Source organism: Leptidea sinapis, chromosome 18 (genome assembly GCF_905404315.1).
Source record: "Leptidea sinapis chromosome 18, ilLepSina1.1, whole genome shotgun sequence".
In the NCBI taxonomy this organism is placed as follows: domain Eukaryota; kingdom Metazoa; phylum Arthropoda; class Insecta; order Lepidoptera; family Pieridae; genus Leptidea; species Leptidea sinapis.
This window is the reverse complement of record NC_066282.1, coordinates 4,688,347-4,712,155: the sequence shown is the minus strand read 5'-3', so window position 1 is coordinate 4,712,155 and position 23,809 is coordinate 4,688,347. Positions and strand designations below refer to the sequence as shown.

Genomic DNA, 23,809 nt, shown 5'->3' with positions numbered 1-23,809 from the left:
AATACTGGGTCTCGAAATCTCGAGCGATTGCCAATTCTGTGGCCATCTGGAGGGCAAAGCCAAATTGGCTTCGAAGAAGCTGGGGGTCATTAAAAGAGCACGGCAATACTTTCTAGCACTCTACAAAGCGCAGGTCCAGCCACACATGGAGTATTGCTGTCATCTCTGGTCTGGCGCACCCCAGTATCTGCTCGATCCATTTGACCGCGTGCAACGCAGAGCAGCTCGAATTGTCGGGGACCCAGTGCTCTGTGAACGGCTGGATCACTTGGCGTTCCGTAGAGACGTCGCTTCATTGTGTGTCTTCTACCGCATTTATCACGGGGAGTGTTCCGAAGAGCTGTTTAACCTGTTACTTGCCGCCGAATTCCACCTTCGCACAACACGCCACAAATTAGGATATCATCTCCACCATCTGGATGTGTGGCGGTCACCTTGAGACATAAGATGTTAAGTCATTTGCCCAGTAATTTCACTAGCTACCGCGCCCTACAGAACGAAACACAGCAATGTTTACACATACTGCTTCACGGTAGAAATAGGCGCTGTTGTGGTACCCATGGTACCCTAGCCGGCATCCTGTGCAAAGGACCCTCCCACTGATGCTGATCCTTAAAATATTACCAGTCGGAAATGATGCTCTTTTAAGGTTATAGTTTAATGCACTGGATTGCCAAAATAGTAAATCAAGTAACAAGTCTCGACCGCAAAATATAAAGTTTCAGTGTGTTCTTTCAGTTGGTCAGTTTGCTCTTAGTGATTTTCATTATTATAAAACTAGAAATAAGGGATTGCTTGTAACTAATTCTAGTAGGCTTCATAAGATACATAATAGCATTAAGGGTAAATGTATACACTTTTATATTAAAATCCCAGCCACTGTTCACGCATTCCGTATAAATAAATTAAAAATGTTTAATTTAAAAATAGCTGTGTCGTAAATCCTACTACTTACTCCACAGCTGAAATTCTAAGTGATCGGACGGCCTAGGGCTAGATTATGATTATTTTATAGCAATACCAATGACAGTACAATATTGTATATTTTTATTAAAAAGAACACAAAAAAAGAATGCTGAGAGAGTTTCTTGCACCGCTTCTTCTCTCTTAAAGCGCCATTTGTTTCCGAAGCTGTAGCAGTATCTAGTATATTAAAAATGACATTAAAAAGAATTCTGAAGGAATCAATTTTGAGCCCCCGCCCTTTTATGTTTCTCAGTACGCCGCCCAGAGTCATGGTGATAAAATTGTCCTTGTTACCGCTATAATGCCGTATTGTTCAGTAAAATGGTGTGGAAAGTGTAGACGTCTAGTCTTACAAAACATGGCATTACATTTCACATTTTAAATTTACATAATAATATCTCTCTGTCATTGCCACGTGCGAAATAGAGATGAGATACAATGTAAAAATAATAAAAAAGACGTGTGGCACTCGGGGACTGCCGCGGTAAAGCTATTGCATAGCATTTTTTATCAACTTATGCCATTATAATTATTTATTTATTTTGTTTATGCAGTATTTTTTTTGATAAAATTAATTTTAAAAAAAGCAAACGGGAAGTGAGTAAAATTTAACTTGCAAGATTTGATTACAGACAGACAACAAGGACAGGTGAAACTATATAAAAATGCGTATCATAATAACGAAAATTAAAAAAACGTGATAAAAAAATAAAGAAATTAAAAAAAATCAAGATGTACCTCAGGCTCGAACCTGGGAACTTTTTGCACAAAAAGCATACGTGATAACCGCTGTTCCACGGCAACTGTAATGACCGTGCCGAAATATCTATATATATCTAGTAAGTAAGTGTTAGGTTATTTTCTTTACGGAATTTCTGGATTCGATCTCCACGCTCAAGGCCCGCGATAGAAGCTATGCAATAGCTTAAAAACGTTTATTTCGCAATTATATATTGAGATCTGACTTTCGTACAAAAGTCTATTTTTGTCCGACTACTGTAGAAAGGGTATATGTTGTACATTGTTATATGTATGAGGTTTGTAGCCTCTTAATTCTTTATAGACCGGAACGTTTGATTGTGGATGCCTTATAATTTAAGTTTGTTTTGTACCTGTATGTGTATACTTATAGTATGATCCACCTAGTATTCTCTTCCCATGATGGCCTAAGTCTATGTCACTACATCGCTATTATTATGTCGCTCACATTTATTGCATTGTTTCACTCGGAAATAGTTTGAATACAGTCATTGCAGCTGATGACGTATTTTTAGGCCAATCACGTGACCCAGATTTATGTGAGAATACCTATTAGTAGGAGTATATTGAAGATATATTTCTTTAGGCGGGTTATGAAAAAATGATGAGAGTGAAATTTTAAGATGCGCGCGCATCACTGTAACACAAAGGTAACAAGGATGAAGTTGGTTCCTACAATTTTCTGACGTTTGATACATTCGTTATTTTTTATTGTTTCTTCGTCTATTAATAGAATAGGCAACGGTTCAAGCCCTTACAGCCGTATTCGTTATTTAATAATTAACTGTCAAAGGCAGAGTTGCAAGATTTTTACAATATTGTTCTTTCTACAAACGTAGAATAAGCACGAGGAATAAACAATTTTAATCATTTTTGTTTTGTTAGGCCAAAGAAGTGTAACTCCTTGCGTGCATACATAAGGACACACACACTTTTTATAGTATGCGTATACTCACTGAGCTGAGGGCACGGCGCGCAGTGTCCCGTGTGGCAGAGAGCCTCGCACCGGTGCAACTGGCAGGAGAGTGAGCGGCCACACACCAGCGAGCAGCGGTGAGACACCGAGTCACAGCACGTGGCGCGGCATCGGTGGCGCCCGCACGACAGCTTCTGTACATACAACAACATAACCGTTATATAGACGACCTGTATAGCCGAGTGGTTAGCGATCCTACCTACAAAGCTAGAGGTCCCGGGTTCGCATCCCGGTAGGAGCAAGCATTTATATGATGAATATGGATGTTTGTTTCCGAGTCATGGATGTTTAAATGTATTTATGTATGTTTATATGAAGTTATGTATGTTTAAGTAACTATATTGTATTAAATATATGATTGTCTTGTAACCCATAACACAGGCTATATATGCTTAACTTGGGGCAAGATAATTTGTGTGAAAAGTGTGTCATTATTATTATTATATAACAGTCAAACGTCAAACAGTAGGTACATCTGACATCACCAAGCGGAAAATATTAGCTGTTAGGATGATTGTGCAAGCACCAGTGGGAGGCTCTTTTGCACAGGATGCCGGCTAGATTATGGGTACCACAAGGGCGCCTATTTCTGCCGTGAAGCAGTAATGTGTAAACATTATTGTGTTTCGGTCTGAAGAGCGCAGTAGCTAATGAAATTAATGGGCAAATGAGACTTAGCATCTTATGTCTCAAGGTGACGAGCGCAATTATTGTAGTGCCACTCAGAATTTTTGGGGTTATTCAAGAATCCTGAGCGGCATTGCATTCTAATGGGCAGGGCGTAACCATTACCATAAGCTGAACGTCCTACTCGTCTCATCCCCTATTTTCATAAAAAAAACTAGGCGGCCTTTATACTACTTTCTCCTTTGAGATCTGTTGCGATGGCTGCCCTGCAGAAGGTGGACTTCATAGTTGTTACACATACCCACTGACTGGTACTGACCTAGCTCTCCCAGTGATTATTTTATTACTTATTTCCAAACTCGAAAAAGACCTCCCAGGGAAAAATTTTTCAAAGTTATGAAGAACTGAGGTATGCAGTTTCGGCGTATTGTTTAGAAGACAAATCATTTTTTTTTTTATGCGTATACATAAATTAATTGAAAGATCCGAAAAATGTATTAGGGTATCAGGTGGATATATTGAAAAGGAAAAATAAATTTAGATCTTAATTTTCACTCATTAAACACCAATCTGAAAAACTTCCCATCATATCCTTTGGATTGGAATCTATATAATACATAAAGTTTATTCGAATATTACATGAAAACCCTAGACATTCTTTAAAATCTTTGTTTACATTGAATTTCAGTATAAATGTGCCATTTTCGATATTTTTTTGCCCTTTTGTAGGTAGTGATATGATCCCATTGCTTCAGAAATTTTAGAACACCTGATCGAAATAACGCGACAAGTAGTTTTAGCAGTCTTCTATTGAAGTTAACTTGACATTGCCTAAAGAATTCTGAAGAGACCAAATCAGATGGAAATCTGAAACTACAAGATCAGGGCCTATGGCATTGTCATGAAGAAAGACCATACCCTTTCTATCAATAAAATCCCGACTGCTTTCGTGTCAATAACACATCCAATGCTGGAACCAGAAGATATTTTTTTTTAATTACATAATTATACCTTGTTACACTTCCTCTGACAGAACACCTCGTTCCGCTGACTCGGATAGTCAGCGCAGGGAATGTCACGCGTCAAGTGACCACAGCGGCACTGCACCAGTGTCGTATCAGGACAAACTCGACATGGGCCTGAAAAAAACTCTTATTTAAAATACCGTACAAATTACAATATTGGTCTGCATACATATCTCTCTCTATCTATCATAGGGAAAATAAATGCTCCAATAAATGCGACGGGCAGGACGTTCAGCTGATAGTAATTCATACACCGCGCCCATTACAATGTAGTGCTGCTCAGAATTCGATATGATACGACATGGGTACCTTCAAGAAAAGCGCGTACACCTTCCTTAAAGGCCGGCAACGCTCTTGTGATTCCTCTGGTGTTGCAGGAGAGTGTGGGCGGCGGTGATCACTTAACACCAGGTGACCCGTACGCTCGTTTGTCCTCCTATTCCATAAAAAAAAAAAATCTTGAAAGACCCAAAAATTCTGAGTGGCACTACAATTGCGCTTGTCACCTTGAGACATAAGATGTTACGTTTCATTTGTCTAGTAATTTCACTAGCTATGGCGCCTTTCAGACCGAAACACTGTAATGCTTACACATTACTGCTTCATGGCAGAAATAGGCGCCGTTGTGGTACCCATAATCTAGCCGGCATCCTGTTTAAAGGAGCGTTCCACTAGTGAATGAACCTCATGTTAAAATAATAAGCTCCCTCTATGGTCTGATGCACCAACTGTATCAACTCGAACCATTTAGGCACAGCTGATCTACTGCATCCAGTACTCTATTAACAGTTATATCGCTTGGCGTTGCGTAGAGATTATGTGTTTGCCTCCGCATTTATCATGGGGTTTAGAAGATCTGTTCGACTTGATCCAATTCTACAATCGCAAAACACACTGCAAACCTCACCTTCACAATTTGAATATGTGCGGCTTTCAAGGAACTAACTTCCACATTCAACCAAACATTGACAAGAGCTTCTTTGCGCTGTGTTTCCGCGTCGATATTTTATTAATACGAAATCAAAAATTGATACTGGATGTATGCTAAAAGTTCTGTGATTCTAGAGTACGACAAACGAATGTACGGGACATTTGATTATCCTCCTATTAAGTACCTAGGTACTAAGCCATTTAGTGTCATTTATGACAATTAGATCATATTAAGCAAATTTCTTATTGTACGAGTAAAACATCGCACATTACGTTGCGCCCTGTCAGCGGTTGCGTTGGCACGTACTGTGTTTCCAAATTTTCCCCCAGTTCACATTCGAGCATCAAACGGTTCGCGTGTGCTCATATCCATTTACCATTAAGAATTAGTTGAATAAACTAAATGTTCTTAAGTCTAGTATAATTTATGAACCAGACATAAATTAATCTGTACGGCAACCAGAACACCGTACATCGTGGTCCTTCGAGCCGGATCCGAACCAGCGACCTATGGACTTCATTTTATATAATGGATTCTCTAGTTTTTAGTAAGAGATTATTGTGAAATTAAAATATATGCATTTTGGGTTTTACCTTCATGACACTTCTCTTTACAGAAGTGCTTATCACCATCGGGCCCACACTCAAGAGGCTTGGCACAAATGTTATCGCATAATGGTATGGGGTCTGTGCAAGACTTGCGTTCTCCACTTTTGAGTCTAAAACAAAAATTACTTCACATTATTTTCTAAGAATATTATAAATAAGTTTCCTCTCATGATTAATGCAAATTTACAGTTTATTAGAACGAAGTTCCTTATCGCAACCGTACGAGATTAGCGGATGGTTGCTACGTGAAAAAAAGTGTAAGAATTTTTCACGACCCCGTCCAACCGGCCATGGAGTATAGGTGAAGTTGAATGATAAATTTCAACTACTGTTTTTCAAGTGATTATTGGCAGATTAGTCTAGTCTAGTGTGGGGTTGAACCCCACAGCCCTTGTTTTTTTTCGACTATTATGCTGATATTATGAAAAGTTTTCACTTGCATCATGGTTTCCTAAACCTTCCTTTGGTTCTAATTGCTTTCAGACTTCGTTTATCATATATATAAAAAAGTGTGTGTGTACTTATGTATGCACGCAAGAAGTTATACTTCTTTGGCCTAACAAAGGAAAAACCCTTAAAATTATTTATTCCTTGTGCTATTCTACGTTTGTAGAAGGACAATATTGTAAAAATCTTGCAACAATGGCTTTGGCAATTAATTATTAAATAACGAATACAGCTGTACCGGCTTGAATCCTTTCCCTATATATAATAATGGACGAAGAAACCAAAAAAAAAACTAATGTCGCAAACGTCAGAAAATTTTAGGAACCAACTTCCCCCTGTTACTTTTGTGTTACAGTGATGCGCACGCATCTAAATATTTCATTCTCATCATTCTTTCATAACTCGCCTAAAGAAGTATAATTTCAATAATATACTACTAAAGCAAAATTCACTAGTAAACATTTGTTGATAAACTTTTTATGACTAGCATTAAACAAGTTTACAATAAACACAATATGTTTCTGAACCTTAGCCGTCCACACTTGTCAGTTGTTCACAGGATGTCGCCCGAGGAGGTAGTGATGCTCTCTGCTGCTTACATAATAATTTACAAGAGCATTAATCGAAAAAAAAAAGAAGAAAAGGTGGTGGATTCGAAACTATTTGTTGAATAGAAGTTATGTATTTAATGACCTCCGCGGATGTGATGGATCATTTCAGGACTTCACCAGACTGTCACCAACTTACTTTTGTTTATAAACTAGATGTTTCGTCTTGCTCTCCACACGTAGTGGGGAGCACGGCAACACGTATCATAAACAATGTTTCATCACCTATGTTTCTGAACTGTTTATAAACTGTTTACAGAAATGATGAAACATTAAGAAACATTGTTTATGAACAGTGTTTATCTACACCCATGCTTTAAATCCTCCATTAAAGATTCTGAAACAGTTAGCTTATTGCCAACATTAAAACACCCAATGCTCTAATAACCATTACATCATCCAAAAGAGTGTTGTAATGTTGTACTGAATTTCATAACAACACTCCTATTTTTTTTTTCATTCCCTTCATGCTCAAAGAGTTTTAACAGACAGCCACATTCTTATTGCTCGATGCGTAGCATCTGTATGAATTTCAAAAAAATAATTAATTTTGGTTTAGGCGCGTTCCACACCACCAGAACGTCGCGCGCCGTAAAAAAAAGGTAGGTTATTCGAATCCCTCACCATTTTTCTTCGATATTTTTATTGTTTTGTTTACAAAAATGAGCGATTAATTTCCAAAACAACACAATATTCAAGTGATTTTTAATTATTGCACTGCACAAAATGTAAATTACTACTAAAATAAATAATTATTTCATTAATACTTAGTTTATTTGTATATAATCAGTAACGGATGATATTACGTTACTACTAGGACTGGCTGTTTTAATGTTAGCAGTAAGCTAACTGTTTCAGAATCTTTTAGACGATTCATATTTTGGGTGTAGATAAAGTCTTGTATGCAACTGTTAATAATTAGGTATTAAAACACTCATGTGATACTATTATTACACTCGGCTTCGCCTCGTTAGATAAATCCACATTCGTGTTTTAATACCCCTTATTACACAACAGTTGCATAAATAACTATTATTAACAAATATTTACTAATGAATACGTGGCTTAAATCATACCTGGTGTTTCCACAGGGGCAAGTGGGTACATTCCCGGGCCGCAGGGGGCACGCGTCGCACGGAGGCGGGTGACACTCGCGTCGGCACACGTGCGCTCCGCACGCTAGGACACGGGCGCATGATGCCTCGCACGACCACTGGCCCTCGCGGCTACTCTCCGCCGTGCAAGCCACACTGCGACTCTTTGCAGCCGGACAGTAGCACACTGAAATGACAGGAACATGTACTTCAAGAACAGCTCAATATTTTACAACCTTTTTAAACAATCTAGGTAAAATAATTAATTTTATTTAAATATGGAATAGGAGGACAAACGAGCGTACGGGTCACCTGGTGTTAAGTGATCACCGCCGCCCACACTCTCCTTCAACACCAGAGGAATCACAAGAGCGTTGCCGGCCTTTAAATAATAATATACATACAAAATACATTTCAAATGAGATCTTTGCGAATACGTAGAAATGCTTCACAATTGCTGTGTTTGCATAAACTTTTAACTTATGATATGGACTGTCCTCCGCTTTTATCACAAATCGGTTTGCATGTGCCTGCCTTCAATTGTCGGCTCAGTACTTTTTCCCCAATGCACATTAAATTCCACCACAGTAATTATGGCTTAAACTCTCCTCTACAGCTAATGTTACAATTATATAATTGTATTTTTAATATAGATGAAAACATTGATATTATCTTCTTTTCAAATTTTCTTTAAAAAACAAATTAATATTGCTCTGATTTTAGATTTTAAAATACCACATGTATTTCGTATAGTAATGTTGTGCCTATCTATAATTTAAGTACATTTAAACTATTTTATTATATTTGTTTAATTATTTGTGCATAAGTTAATAAATTGTATTTAGTTGGTAAGCCTTTATAAATAAATAAATAAAATATACACTTATCAGCATAAGATTCAGAAACTGTAACATACTGATGGGTAAAATCCGGTAGGCCACTAAAAAAAAAAAACAAAATAAAAGCTTGATGTGTTCTAAATTCAAATTTCAAAATATTTTTATCAACGAGTCTATTATCCGAAGATTGTGACAACAAGACCATTTTATTAGAAACATTTGTCAGACATGAAAATGTCCGGATTAGTGGGCTCGTGAATTATTTTCGGCTCCAGGTTTGGTATTGAATCCTGATACAAGAACAATAATGTGTGCCGTGTAACTGGACGTTATTCTATTCACGGCGGAACAATCACGGTTTGGGCCAGAATTCCTTTAGGCGGGGAACTGACCTCGTTTTGATACGGGGCAACATGACTGGCGAAAAATACCGCAGCGGTAATCCGCTATACCGCAGCCTCAGTACCTACTGAGGCTGTGATCTACAGAACGAACTTTGACCTTGCTCAGACTTATCTAGCGAGTTGAGTCCAAGTCCGTATTTATACACATCGCTTTGAGCGACACTTAAGTCCAACATAGCGAAGACTTAGGAAAAACTCACACACATTTCTTAGCGACAGCACAACAGCTGTTGTTTGTTTTAAGATTCCCGTATAAATACACTGTCTCCTGTCACACATCTAAAATTGTTTCTAATACCAAATGAGTTATCATGTCCGCATTTTGCATAAATAATTCATTGATTTCCACTTACTTCAATAAACCTAATAATCAGATAAGTTTTGGATACTTATATGGGATAAAAATGATTGTAAAGTGACTAACCTTGAGTGACAGTCTCCTGGCAGGGGTCACAGGGACCCTCATGGCAGTCTCGGGCACACTTATGCACCTCACAATTGAGCAGATGATCACACTTCCTCCCACACTCCTGTGGCAGTTTGCTGCTGCATAGCACAGAGCGGGTTTCTGCACCACATCCACATTTCCTGGGAAATATCATGGTTTTTGACTAACATGAAACTTGGATTTATAAGGTTTGGGTAAATGTATCATACATTGCATTATTTTGAAAACTCATGGTGACTGTATAAAACATTGTATATTTGAATCATATTTGACTTTTCTAAACTTAGTTGTAAGTATATTTTTTTTATGAAAATAAGGGACGAGACAAGCAGGACGTTCAGTGCAGGATTCTTAAAAAACACAAAAATTCTGAGCAGCACTACAATTGCACACGTCACCTTGAGACATGATTGGGCAAATAAGACTTAACATCTCATTTGGCCAGTAATTACATTAGCTAAATTACCGCAACACAGTTAATGTTTAAATTTCTAACAACTTTACTTGTGAATGTTTCTGGCAAATAAAGAACTTTTACTTTACACATTACTGCTTGACGGCAGAAAAAGACGCGCATTTTAAGTTATATTAAATTATTATATGACCTTTACATACTTAGATATGGTTGCTTGGCAAGCCGGACACGGGCCTGGATGACACAGGAGTGTGCAGGGATGAGGACAGCTCCGGGGCCTCTTGCAAGCCTTGCCACAGGTGTGAGCACCATTTCCTCCTCTCTGGTATTCCGGAGACCGCATTGCCCCACACATGCAACGGTACTCAGTTGGTATTTCTTCACTGGTGTTCTGACATGCCGGACAACGCCATTTACCCTCTATAAATATTTTAAGTATCAAAAATTCCGCATAAGAAATTCTATTACTAGCTATAATGGACACCTCAATAAGCATGCATGTGCACCTTGCTACTAAATAACTCACATAATACTAGTTTTTGACTACTTGTAATCACTTAAAACATCACAAGAAGACCTACCCCCTTATTGATAATGGTCCGCTAACTTTAAACAGCCGCTTAGGAGTGTTTTTTCTCATTCTGGCTTAGGTCAATAGAAGAAGACAGGGTGAGAATTAGCAATGCTTTAAGTTGGCAGACTATTATGAATAAGGGGGCTAAACTATACCTCCCTGTGTCCTATACTAACTATACCTCATCTGTGTCCAACCCGAATCACACCATCAGGGTTTAAACACTATTAGTAGAATAATTAGTTATGTAAAGTGCTAGACTAATTCGACTCATTGATCATCCTAAGTACAAATTTGGTAGATTCAAACTACATTTTATGAATTTTTGTGATTAAATAATAATTGGAAACTAAAGAAAACTTAAATTATTTGTATAATTATGGATTTCCGCAAAGTAACTCCTAATCCAATAAATTTTCACAATTCCCTTTGTGAATGTGGTCTAGATGAGGAATAAATGTGGATCATTTATTCTTCAATGCCCTTTAATGCAACATTCTTTGTACAATTTTATACCTCGTAAAGTTCCCCACCCAACTTCCTTTATATGTCTCCTCTCCCTAGTTTTCACTCCTTTTGTATATATTTTGTAATAATATATTAAAATAAATAAAATAAATAAGATAGTAATTATATTTGTGTATTTCCTTTATATTCTTAAGAGCATGTATATTTGTTTCAGGTATAAGAAAATAAAACTTGTTTCAATCTTTAGCAGCGATCACTACCATTAAAATTAGTAAATACTCTAAGCTTGGTGGTCTACCTTAATGTGACATTGGCATACTCATGGTATAACCTCCACAGTAGGAAGAATAGAATAGACTGAATTCTTGAATTTAATTTATTAATTTCTAAGATATGATTTAATATTATTCTATTAAGCTTTCTGCACTTCTTCTACATTTAAACTTTCACAATGACAAAACTCAAATATGCCTTACAAGTAGAATTTCTTAAAAGTATATCCAAAGATTTAAGAACTTACCAACCACGCTGCTGGACGCCCATTTCCGAATACACTTCAAATGCATGACATGGTAACAGTTACTGCAATGCCATACTGGATCTATCTGCTTGACTCGCTCACAACAAACTAGACATTCTAATGTACCCTTATCCAATTGTTCACTGAGTCTCTCTCGCTGAGTCATCTCAGTATTGCCTGTAACACAAAAATATTTCAACTGGTTAAAATTCAAAGATTCACAAATACGATCTATGATGGCAGGGGACCTACACAAGAATTGTTATCAAATTTCGTAGGTACTTATAATACTTAAATATCATTCATACATTGTGTTTACAACTCTAAGTTACTTAGTACCTACAACCTACCTACTAAAACAGATCTTATATTGTGCTTTAGTAGTACCTTCTATTATCAAGATGTGCCAAAACTAAAGTAGTAGTTGTAGATAGTTTATTATTATATAAACTTCTACAAGTTGAATATTTACTTACACAACATGCCTAAGATGAGAACTCTTAAACGTTTTTTGTCTTTCCATTATGATTCAACTTACGAATCTATTATATATAAAAATGAATTGCTGTTCGTTAGTCTCGCTAAAACTCGAGAACTGCTGGACTGATTTGGCTAATTTTGGTCTTGAATTATTTGAGAGAAGGTTTAAAAGGTGAATAAATAGGAAAATGCTGCTAAATTAAATAAAAACAACAAATTTGTTTTTCCTATGATGTGTCCATACATAATTTCTATGAGAGAATTTATTGACACATGGTTTGACAGTTCTGCTGTGAAACAATTTCATTACGACAGCAGGGTGCATATTTTACGAAGTAATTTTTGATGTTATGATATATTATTAACAAATTCATACAAAAACATTATTTTATTTATTATATACAGAACAACGTCTGTCGGTTCAGCTAGTCATCTAATATAATACAATATTATAAACTGTAGTAAAATTATAAACTTTTAAGCTAGTATACATATAAATGTTTTTAACAAACAAAAAATTTCATTGCACAACACAATAAAAAATATACATACTAACAAAAACTGAGAAACATTGAAATCTTGAGTTAAGCTCAAGGCTGTAAATACACTTTCAGGTTGGCATTAGAAATTCTCATCCTAAATTTGGGGTTGAAAAGGATTTTATTTTATGGAGGTTGTTTGCCCCTTTCGATTAACACCCCTCTCAATCCAAAGAGATTCATTGTAATTTTTAAATTCGCGTTTGAAGTTACATACAAGCGAACTAAGTTTTCAAGTTATTAGAAAAAAATAATATTGTGTGATGGTGAAACAGAATATTTTTCTAGATTGTCATGACTGCCTTTCTTGCAACTAATAAAAGATATAAAAAATATTTATAAAATATAATGAAATATTTTTTAATTTGTAAGTTATTACAATACTCATCTTTATCAATACACTAGTCTGCCCTAACCTTGAGTGTTTTATAAAAGCTGGAGTCAGAGCCCAGTGGGACAGCCGTGCCTAATTTGCAGACCCAAACTACTCTAAAAAAGTAGTAGTATATTATGATCCCTCAATTTGACCCTTATTAAAGCCCTTAAATCATGAAAGTAATGGTAATAGAGGTTAATGATCTAACGGTTAAGGTTTAAAGGGTCTGAGGTAAAAGATCAAAGGCGATTCGCTTGCACAACCTTTTCAAAAGAAACCTAACCTCAAATTGAAAAATTTAAATAAAAATACTCCTTTCTGTAATTTGCGGTTTGAAGGGGGGGCTATACACCACCTTCCCCTTCTCAACCCTTAAATAAGGATGGAAATTTCTAATGCAGACCCTTACTTTCAAACTATTTCTAATATCCAACATAATAAACATAGCTATAAAATAAATCAGACAGATATTTATGTTGTACAACTATTTTATTTTTTATAACATTCACATAGATAAATTATAATTTTATTGATACTTTTCAAGTGTCACATATAAACCTAATTGTAACTAGAGTTATCACATACTTGTCGTGTATAAATTTATTGCAATCTTTAATAATTATTAACTTGATAGGCTTCTTCAAACACTTAAGGAGCCAGTCCATAGTGCATCTTGTCATCCAGGTTAGTGCAATGCTCTAGACTGCAAGAAAGGTCACCTGTGTGATGCACCAACCATTTCAAATCAGTGCACTAGATAAGGAAAAACAGAGCTACCCAGGACTACTAAAGCCGCTTACTAACCATAACCAATACAGAGAGAGAGATAATGAGAAATTATGTGGCACATTACATCTGCTATTGTATGATCCATAAACCTATGCATAGACACATTGAATAGTTAACTTTACTGTCGTAAATACTGCCACTACACAGCTGAATATCTAAGTGATCAGACAGCCTGGGACTAGATTATATTATAACAATAGCAATGGCAATACAATATTGTATACATTGAACAGTTATCAATAGTGTCATAAATCCTACTACTCCACGGCTGAATATCTAAGTGATCAGACAGCCTGGGACGAGATTATGATTACATAATAACATAGCAATGACAGTACAATATTGTATACATTGAACAGTTAATAATACTGTCATAAATCCTACCACTCCACAGCTGAATATCTAAGTGATCAGACAGCCTGGGACTAGATTATGATTATATTATAACACTAGCAATGACCACTACAATATTGTATATTTTATTAAAAAGAACACAATAAAAGAAAGCTGGGAGTTTCTTGTACCCCTTCTTCTCTCTCAGAGTGCCATTTGTTTCCAAAGAGGTTGTTGTATCTAATATATTAGAAATGACATCAAGAAGGAATCCATTTTGAGAAAATAAATGCCTTTATCAAGTTAAATATCAATAATTTATATTTACCCACCTGCAAATGGAACAGGATTTTTCTTGTGTCTTGATGGACTAGCTGTGCTATTCTTCACAACCTCATCTTTGTATTGATAATAAGAGTTGGCATATTGTTCATCCTCATAACTATTGTAGTCGTTACCAAGTCTCTGGGAGCCCACACGACCTTTCGATCTTTGCGTATCCTTGCCATTCCTTCTGTCTTGATAATTTACTTTGGTATTATAAAAGGTGCGGGGATCAGAATCCTTGTTCTTTACTTTAACATTAGATTTTCGTTGGTTTCCATCTCTATTATCAGAGTAACGACTATTTGAATCACCATTGCTGTATGAATCATATTTACCTCTGCGTTGATTGTTAGTATCGCCATTATCAGACATTTGATAATTACTATCGCTTTTATTTTTAATATTATTGTCAAATTTTCGATTTTTATTTTCATATTTTGAATTTTTAGTGTGGGATACATTACTTTCAGTTTGATTGTTCCTAGAATGATATCTATTTGTTTCAAACTTATCAAAATATTTTGACTGATTGTCTTTACCATTGATGTTATACGTATTACTGCTATGACCTGAACTAGAGGGTCTATCTCTCCAATTTTGTGATTCAGGTTGCTTTTTATTGTTTGGCTCATTTAAACTATTTTCTGCGGAGGTTTCTTCTCTGGGCTTTGAATTTCTTGTAGGCATTTGAAAAGAGCTTTTGGGAACAAATTCCACAGCAGTTGGTGTTAGTTTTGATTTGGAAACCATTTCACTGGTGAAGTTAGGAGCAGAATTAGTTTGACCTCCATTGTTCATTTGAATTTCATTTCTGTTATTACCATGAGCTGAATAACTTGCTCCATAATCATAATTTAGCTGATTGCTTTGATTAGAGGTATCATTTTGATGATTACCTACATTCAGAAATTGACTATTAGGGATATTTGGGTTTTGTACACTATTGTAGCTAGCACTGTCTGTAGGAACTTGCATTTGTGAAATGAACTCATTGAAGCTAACATACTGATTTGCTCTACTATCACCTTGCCTATTATCATAGTAGTTTTGACTATGATACTGGCTGTTCGGGTCACCATTTAAATTGCTAGAATTTTGATATTGATTATTAGACATGAAAGTATTATTCCACTGCGACATTATAGTTGTAATATTATGAAATTGGGGAGTAAAATGGCGGAGATTTTTCTAGCTGTATTTTTTGGTTTAAAAATGTAATTTCGTTCCGAAATTAGTCACAGGCCGAAGCCTGTGGCTCCGGGATATATTCTTTCACTATCTGAAATGAAAAGATACGAATATTAAGGAGAAAGTCTACAGTTTACAACAGTTTTGTCCGACATGTGGCACTTTTTGTATTGTGATCAGTAATCAAAATAATAATCAACTCACCTCAAGGAAATAGATTTGGACAAACAATTACTATATAATGAAATCAAAAAATAAAATTATCAAAACAAAAATAATTTATTAACTCAAGAACCAACTAAAAGTTGTAATTTTTAATGTATGTACCAGATGTGTCAAATTGAAAATTGAAATTCTGCCGAATATGACTGCTTACCAAAGAATATAAACTATTCTACCTAAACTTATGGTATAGCAATGATTGATTAAGTTATGGATCTGGTGTAACAATTTAAAATATCGTGTATAGTTTTGATAACGAAATGAGGCTGCATTACATTCCCTTATGTGCCGCTGGATCCGTTACTTTTTTTTAATGGAAGAGGACTAACAAGCGTACGCGTCACCTGATGTTAAGTGATAACCACCGTCCACATTCTCTTGCAATACCATGCAAGGCCTCAGAAAGGTGTAGTCGCTTTTTTGGAGGTGGCGATGTTCCGGAAAGACCGCAAAAGGAAGCTCATTCCATGTACGTGGATGGAGCACATTGAATGTACGTTGGAGAAAGTTCCTTGAAAACCGCACTATGGAGGACCGCAGCACATCCAGATGGTGGGTATGATTTATCTTATTTGTGGTGTGTCGTGCGAAGGTGGAATTCGACGGTTGGAATAAGGTCAACAAGCTCTTCGGAAGACACTCCTTGTGATAAATGCGGTGAAGACACACATGGAAACTACGTCTCTGACAAATCGAGCAGTGTGCGCTGTGTTGCGTGCGGTCAAATGGTTCGAGCTGATACCGGACCAGAGACGACAACAATACTATTCTACGACAACTCTTTATGTGGCTGGACCTGCACGTGCTAGAAATTATAATAAGTTGTTAATTCCTCGCGAGTAAGCCCATTTTACGTTTCACTAACATTTAACCAAGGCACTTACAATATTAACACTAGGATAAACTCACTTCAAATTCAAATTCAAATATTTTTATTCAAAATAGGATGTGACATCACTTATTGAAAGTAAAAAAAACTACCACCCATTCCAAAATGAATGCCTCAAGCCTGAGAAGAATGGGCGCAACAAACTCAGCGGGTATTTTTTTTTCATCAGAACTATGTTTTACAATTAAAGTAATATTTACAAAGTAACAAAGTGACATTGTACAATTTAACTTATTATTTAATAGCTTGAGGGCGGTCGCTCCATTCCCAATCTGTGGTATCATTAAGAAAGTCAATTATGTTATAGTAACATTTACCACACAAACGTTATTTTAACAATTCTTTTGAATAACGTAATACTTTTGTTTTGAACATTTTCTTGGATCCTGTTGTAAAAGCATATACATCGCCGCACAAAAGACTTGCTAACTCGACTTAGCCGAGTAGCAGGCATTATAAGCTTATGTCTGTTCCCGGTGTTAACATCATGGTTTTGACAGTTTCTCGCAAATTCACTTATGTGCCTATGAACATACATTACATTATCAAGAATACAATATTGAGTAGCAACAGTCAAGATGTTAATTTCTTTGAATTTTGCTCTCAACGATTCCTTAGGGCCTAGGTTATAAATAGCGCGAATAGCCCTCTTCTGCAGCACAAATATTGTATTAATATCGGCAGCGCTGCCCCACAGCAATATACCATAGGACATAATACTATGGAAGTAACTAAAGTATACAAGTCGCGCCGTATCTATGTTAGTTAATTGTCTAATCTTTTTAACCGCGTATGCTGCAGAACTAAGTCTGTTCGCCAATCCTTCAATATGGGGGCCCCATTGTAATTTGGAATCCAGAGTAATGCCAAGAAATTTAGCAGATTCCACCAGTTTTATCACCTCTCCGTTTAACAAAACACTTGCATCAACATTTTTGACGGTAAATTTTATATAATTCGTTTTCTTGCTATTTAACAATAGATTATTAGCTCTAAAAGAGTACACGATATCAGATAGAATATCGTTCACTTCGTTATACATAACTTGGTTTCTTTTCACTTTCAAAATCAGTGAAGTGTCGTCCGCAAACAATACTACCCTATGTTTTTTCTCTATAAGATTAGGAAGATCATTTATATAGATAAGGAAGAGGAACGGTCCGAGAATAGACCCTTGTGGTACCTCCATACTGCGAGTAGTCCCAGGAGATCTCCTGCCATTCACGTCAACCTTCTGAATTCTATTGTTAAATATGAAATCAGAAGATCGAGCGCAGTTCCCTTTATGCCATAGTGACATAGCTTCCTGACCAGCGTTGAATGTTGAACACAGTCAAATGCCTTAGATAAATCACAGAAGATGCCAAGTGCATTCTGCGATTCCTCTCAGGCATCAAAAATATTCTTGATAAGCTCAACACCTGCATCCGTTGTTGAACGTCCCCTAGTAAAGCCAAATTGTTACAAATGAAGTAACTTATGAGAGTTAAAGTAAGTAAGCATTTGGCTTAAAATATTTTTTTCAAAATTTTTAAAAATCTAAGGGTCGGCAAAACCTACACAGGACGATAGTAATTCGGGTCAGAAGAGCATCCCGACTTAAATATTGGTGTAATTTTACTATGTTTCAGGAGGTCAGGAAACAGGACATGATTAAAGACTATTGCAAGATACGGTGCTATGACATCAATTATTGAACTTATTATTTTAACAGAAATGCCCCATATATCAGCAGATTTTTTCATGTCTAGAGATTTAAAAGTTTTAATTATTTCTCCAGGGCTAACAAAAATAAAATTGAAACTTTGTTGACATTCTATAACATTTTACAGAAGAAGTGACTCAGCAACACTGGTGGAGGAGATAAGAGTGCTTGTGATAGAAACTGGAATCTCAGGAAAAAAATTCTCAAAAGCAGTAGCAACTTTCTGCTGAGATTGAATTATTGTATTCTTTACTGATAGATTGTATTCAATGTTGCGGTCTTTCAATCTTCCAGATTCCCAGTTAATAACATTAGTAGTCATAGTACATAGTCATCTTTATTTTATTTGGTGCATTTTTAATTATTTGTCTGATATGCATAGACTTTGCAATAGAAAAAACACTTTTAAATAATTTAGAGTATTTTTTAACATACTCGAGAAAAGATGCATCATGATTATACAATGATCTCTCACTATATAGTTCATATAGCCTTTGTCTGCTCCAATGAACTACACTAATACTAAAATAGTATTCACCATCTCTGTCGCTTTGTAGTACGTATCCAACTTATTATATTGACTACAACCGTAAAAATGGCACGTCGTCTGAATTTATTAACTAAACCGACAAGGATGACGATGATTATTTATTTCCTCTTTCAAGGTGGTTAAATATAAAAGAAATAAAAACTAATTTTAAAGGAAAGAGCTAATTATTTTGTTCATTTATTATGATTATGACATTCATGCCGAACCACTACTCCACGAAATAGCTTCGTAGCTACCTGGTTTTTCTAGGGTTCTTGTTGTGTACTATTATTAAGACTCAGACGTCCGTTTATCGGTCAGCCTGCTGTATCTCATACATCGCAATATCTAGAAAGTTTAAATAAATCAAAATGATGAAAAAAAAAACAATATTGTGGTTTTATGAGACCACGATGCAAGTAAAACTTTTCTTCACAAAATTTTATCCTTACTAATATTATAAATGTGAATGTCAGTTTGTTTGTTACCCTTTCACGCTTAGACCACTGAAAAGATTTTGATAAAATTGAGTACAAAGATAGATTAGAACTTGGAAAAGAACATAAGCTACCTTTAATTGCAAATAAGAGGTTTGAAGGGGTTGAAACAGGGGGTGTAAGTTTGTCATTATCATAGGTTGAAACTCTGTATTTAGGCACTTGATAAGAAATAAATAAATATTTGTTCTAGCATTTTTGAAACTTCGACTTGCATGGGAATGAAATAGGGGATGAAAGTTCGTATGGGACTCCAAACAAAGTCATGCTTACACACCTAGGAATTCGATTTTGATTATATTTGGTACAAAAATAGAACGCCTAAAAGTTTCAGGAATATTTAAAGATAAATATGTTTTTCCCATAGGAAACTATATTATATGTCGTGATGACGAATATCAAACACTCAAAATGTTTTAGCAAAGAATGGAAAAACAAAATAAAGTATTTTATAAATGTGTATTAAAATAAGCAAATTTATAGTTAGCTGCAGAAATTTGTTTGTGAATTATTGGCAAAGTATTTTAAAATATTAAAAATGCTGCACAAAGTAACTATTCCACTCGGATGAAGTCGCGAGTAAAAGTTAGTATTAATATAAGTAATAATATAAACTTTGTTCTACGTAATACAAAGCTGTGGAATGAGCTTCTTTGTCCTGTGTCTCCGGGACGATACGACATGGGTACCTCCAAAAAAAGCGCGTACACTTTTCTTAAAGGCCGGCAACGCTCCTGTGATTCCTCTGGTGTTGCAAGAGAATGTGGGTGGCGGTGATCACTTAATACCAGGTGAACCGTACGCTCGTTTGTCCTCCTTTTCCATAAAAAAGGCAATATAATAAAAGTTCCACTGTCAAAAACCACTACGCAAATTAAAATAAAAGTTTAACTAACAAATACATTTAAAACGTACACTGTTTTATATTTTATACGATGGTACGGAACTCTCCACTGCTACTCCGCATCACACTTGACGTGTTTTTTTTACCTATTCATCGGTATGTATGATTACTTATAAGAAGTCCTCAATGCAGTGAAAATTCAGTCATCGTTAAATAGGCCGTATCATGAAGTGCTAAGCTCTCATTATTTACCGAAAACTCTTTTGAAGTCTTCGGTGTGAAGCCTTGGCATGATTAGACACACGCGGTCGAAATTAACTTTTATTCTGTGCTAGCTTGTGGGACAATACGGTATGGGTTGCGTTCAGTCGCAAGTAAGTGATGTAAAGGTGCGTAGTGTAATGTTATATTTCGTTATTCAAAGTAAATAAAAAAAGTATTTCTGAGGTAACTTGATTTTCCTCAATACAAAACATTTAAGAACTTATACAATACTGGTTATTACACATTTATAATGAGATTTAATGAAAAAAGCAAAACTTAAACATGACCCCTATATATACCTTGTATATATATATATATAATATATATAATATAAATGAATTGCTGTTCGTTAGTCTCGCTAAAACTCGAGAACGGCTTACCGATTTGGCTTATTTTGGTGTTGAATTATTTGTGGGAGTCCAGGGAAGGTTTAAAAGGTGAATAAATATGAAAATTCTCGGTAAAAAATTAATAGAAACAAAAATTTTGTTTTTCCTTTGATTTTGTGTCCCCGTCGTTCAGAAATCAAATTGAAAGAGTAATCTAAAATAAATAACTAATTACATTTTATATATCTTTCTTTCTAAATAATACTAAGCACTTTTTGGCCAACATTCAGAAATATAACAGCTGTTTCCCGATGACATCTATTTTGCACACCCGTAAATGATTAGCCTAGACAATTATAAAATAACTATATAACCTAAATATTATATAGTCTGAGAATCGGTCGTCATCAATTTTTTATACCTCAAACATTTTAATTATTAATTTTCTTATTACTTTTTATGGCAATACAACGTTTGCTGGGTAAACTAGTCCTTCTAATATTATAAATGTGAAAGTTTGTATGTCTGGATGTATGTTTGAACTTCTTTAACGCAAAATCTACTGAATAGATTTTGATGGAACTTTACAATAATATAGCTTACACACCAGAATAACAAATAGGTTATAATTTATAAAACTATAGTGTGAATTATACAAAATATAAAAGAAGTGTGATTGTTAGTAATGAATACAACTAGCGCCATCTCTTATCAACTAGCAAGCAAAAGATCAATACAATTTATATGGCAAAACAACGTTTGCTGGGTAAACTAGTATGTTATATAGTTTAGTTAACATATACAGTATCTACGTGTGTATGTTAAAAAAATACGGGTTTCTTCATTGGAATTGGGAAATTACAATAAAGTTTCCAACCTCACAAACGCAACATGCTTTTGCGAACGTGGGATAAACGCTGCCAAAAGATGGTCTTTCAGTGTATGGTTGAAAACTTGAACCTTGCTTTATTGCGGGAGGAAAATTATATAAGGTCATCTCACCAGATGGATACCGTGTATACCTAAACCCCGTGCCAACCTCGGTAGTGACTAATGAAAATAATTTGGGCTTAGTTCATCACGGTAAGTTCGGACACGGTAATACCGTAATACTCAAACTACTTAACTTTTTTGGTGGCAACATCGCATGAAACATCTTTTTGTTCTGCCCCTTACTTGTTCCCGGGTCTATCGATGTTTTGCGCTGCTTTTGTGTGGTGTGATACAAAAAAACTTATCTTATATAGGTTATCAAGGACTTACCCCATATCCGAACTTACCCTGATATACTACATTATTAAACTATCTATTATCTTTATCTCTTTCTTATATCTTAACAATTTTTTTTTCATCATCATCAGTCGGAAGACGTGCACTGCTGGACAGAGGCCTTCCCCAAAGGTTTCCACGACGATCGGACCTGCGCTGCCCTCATCCAACGTATTCCGGCGAACTAAGCCAGATCGTCGGTCCATCTTGTGGGGGACCTACCAACTACCTACAACATCGAGGACTTTACTGCCCAACTACCATCTGTCCGTCGAACTATGTGCCCGGCCCACTGCCACTACCGTTTCGCAATCATTTGGACTTTGGTTCTCCTACGGATATCCTCATATCTGATTCTGCGATCGCGCAGGGAAAATCCGAGCATAGCCCTCTCCATTGCCCTCTGAGCTACCATGAACTTTCTCATAAGGCTCATAGTTAGCGACCACGTCTGCGTACCGTAAGTCATCACTGGCAACACACACTGGTTGAAAACCTTCGTCTTCCTACACTGTGGTATTTGGGACGAGAAGATATTTTTAATAATGCGTATTATGTTAACTGATCATTTGGAAAAGTCAGTATTAAAAGTTTCTATATTTTTTTTCTAGAATAATAATTTAAGAGCTAGAATCAGTAAAGAAGGCGTGATCAATGCGCTGACAAGGTTGGACGATGAGGTTATGAGTTGTGAGGCGGAGTATCAGACTCAGAGACTGACTGTGGTTGCTCTGGAGTTGAAGAGTATTGAACAGGTAACAACAGGAAGGTACCTACGTAAGCAACAAGGATCCTGGGAAAGGGTTGCATGAGAATTTCCAGTTTTTAAGGACTACAATATTAATTTTTGAGAACGCCACACAATTTTACCAGCGGAAGGATGCACAGGATGCCGGCTAGATTATGGATTCCACAACGGCACCTATTTCTGCCGTGAAGCAACAGTGTGTTCACATCATTGTGTTTCGGTCTGAAGGGCGCCGTAGCTAGTGAAATTACTGGGCAAATGAGACTTAACATCTTTTGTTTCAAGGTGACGAGCGTAATTGAAGTGCCGCTCAGAATTTTCGGGGTTTTTCAAGAATCCTGAGCGACACTGCATTCAAAATCAAAAATCAAAATCAAAATATATTTATTTTCTCTCACAATAAAAAATTACAATACACAGTTTATTAAAATCTATATTGATACATTGTAATAATTGTGAGAGACCGGCGCTTGAAATAGGTAACAAAATACCTGTGCTACAAGTCACCGGGCCCCCAAAGCACATGGTTAAAATGATGGAGCGAATAAACAAAAAATAAATATATTATAACGAAACTAATTAGATAAACAAAATTTACTTAGATACAGAAAGTAATTGGTGTTAGTGTAGATGATTGTAGTAGTCCTGCTCGCCTCGTCCCTTGTTTTAATAAAATAAGTCTATAAACCAAATTAGTAATAACAATAAAATCGAGATCTTATACACGACTAATATATCATTGAATCTTGTACCAGCCTAGGCTATTTGAGTG

The 23,809-nt window shown here is 35.9% G+C and overlaps 1 protein-coding gene across 1 annotated transcript in view; it reads right to left on the bottom strand.

The window, feature by feature from the left end:
• LOC126969411 (protein shuttle craft) overlaps positions 1-16,082 on the bottom strand; it is a 40,249-nt gene extending 24,167 nt beyond the window's left edge. Inside the window, exons 1-9 of the mRNA XM_050814811.1 lie at positions 15,946-16,082; positions 14,559-15,832; positions 11,710-11,886; positions 10,348-10,567; positions 9,709-9,872; positions 8,024-8,228; positions 5,878-6,002; positions 4,340-4,467; positions 2,682-2,835 (exon numbers count right to left, since the gene is read on the bottom strand). Coding sequence (XP_050670768.1) covers positions 2,682-2,835; positions 4,340-4,467; positions 5,878-6,002; positions 8,024-8,228; positions 9,709-9,872; positions 10,348-10,567; positions 11,710-11,886; positions 14,559-15,693 — 2,308 coding nt within the window. The 5' untranslated portion in view covers positions 15,694-15,832; positions 15,946-16,082. The remainder of the gene's footprint in view (positions 1-2,681; positions 2,836-4,339; positions 4,468-5,877; positions 6,003-8,023; positions 8,229-9,708; positions 9,873-10,347; positions 10,568-11,709; positions 11,887-14,558; positions 15,833-15,945) is intronic.
• Positions 16,083-23,809: the final 7,727 nt, after the last annotated feature.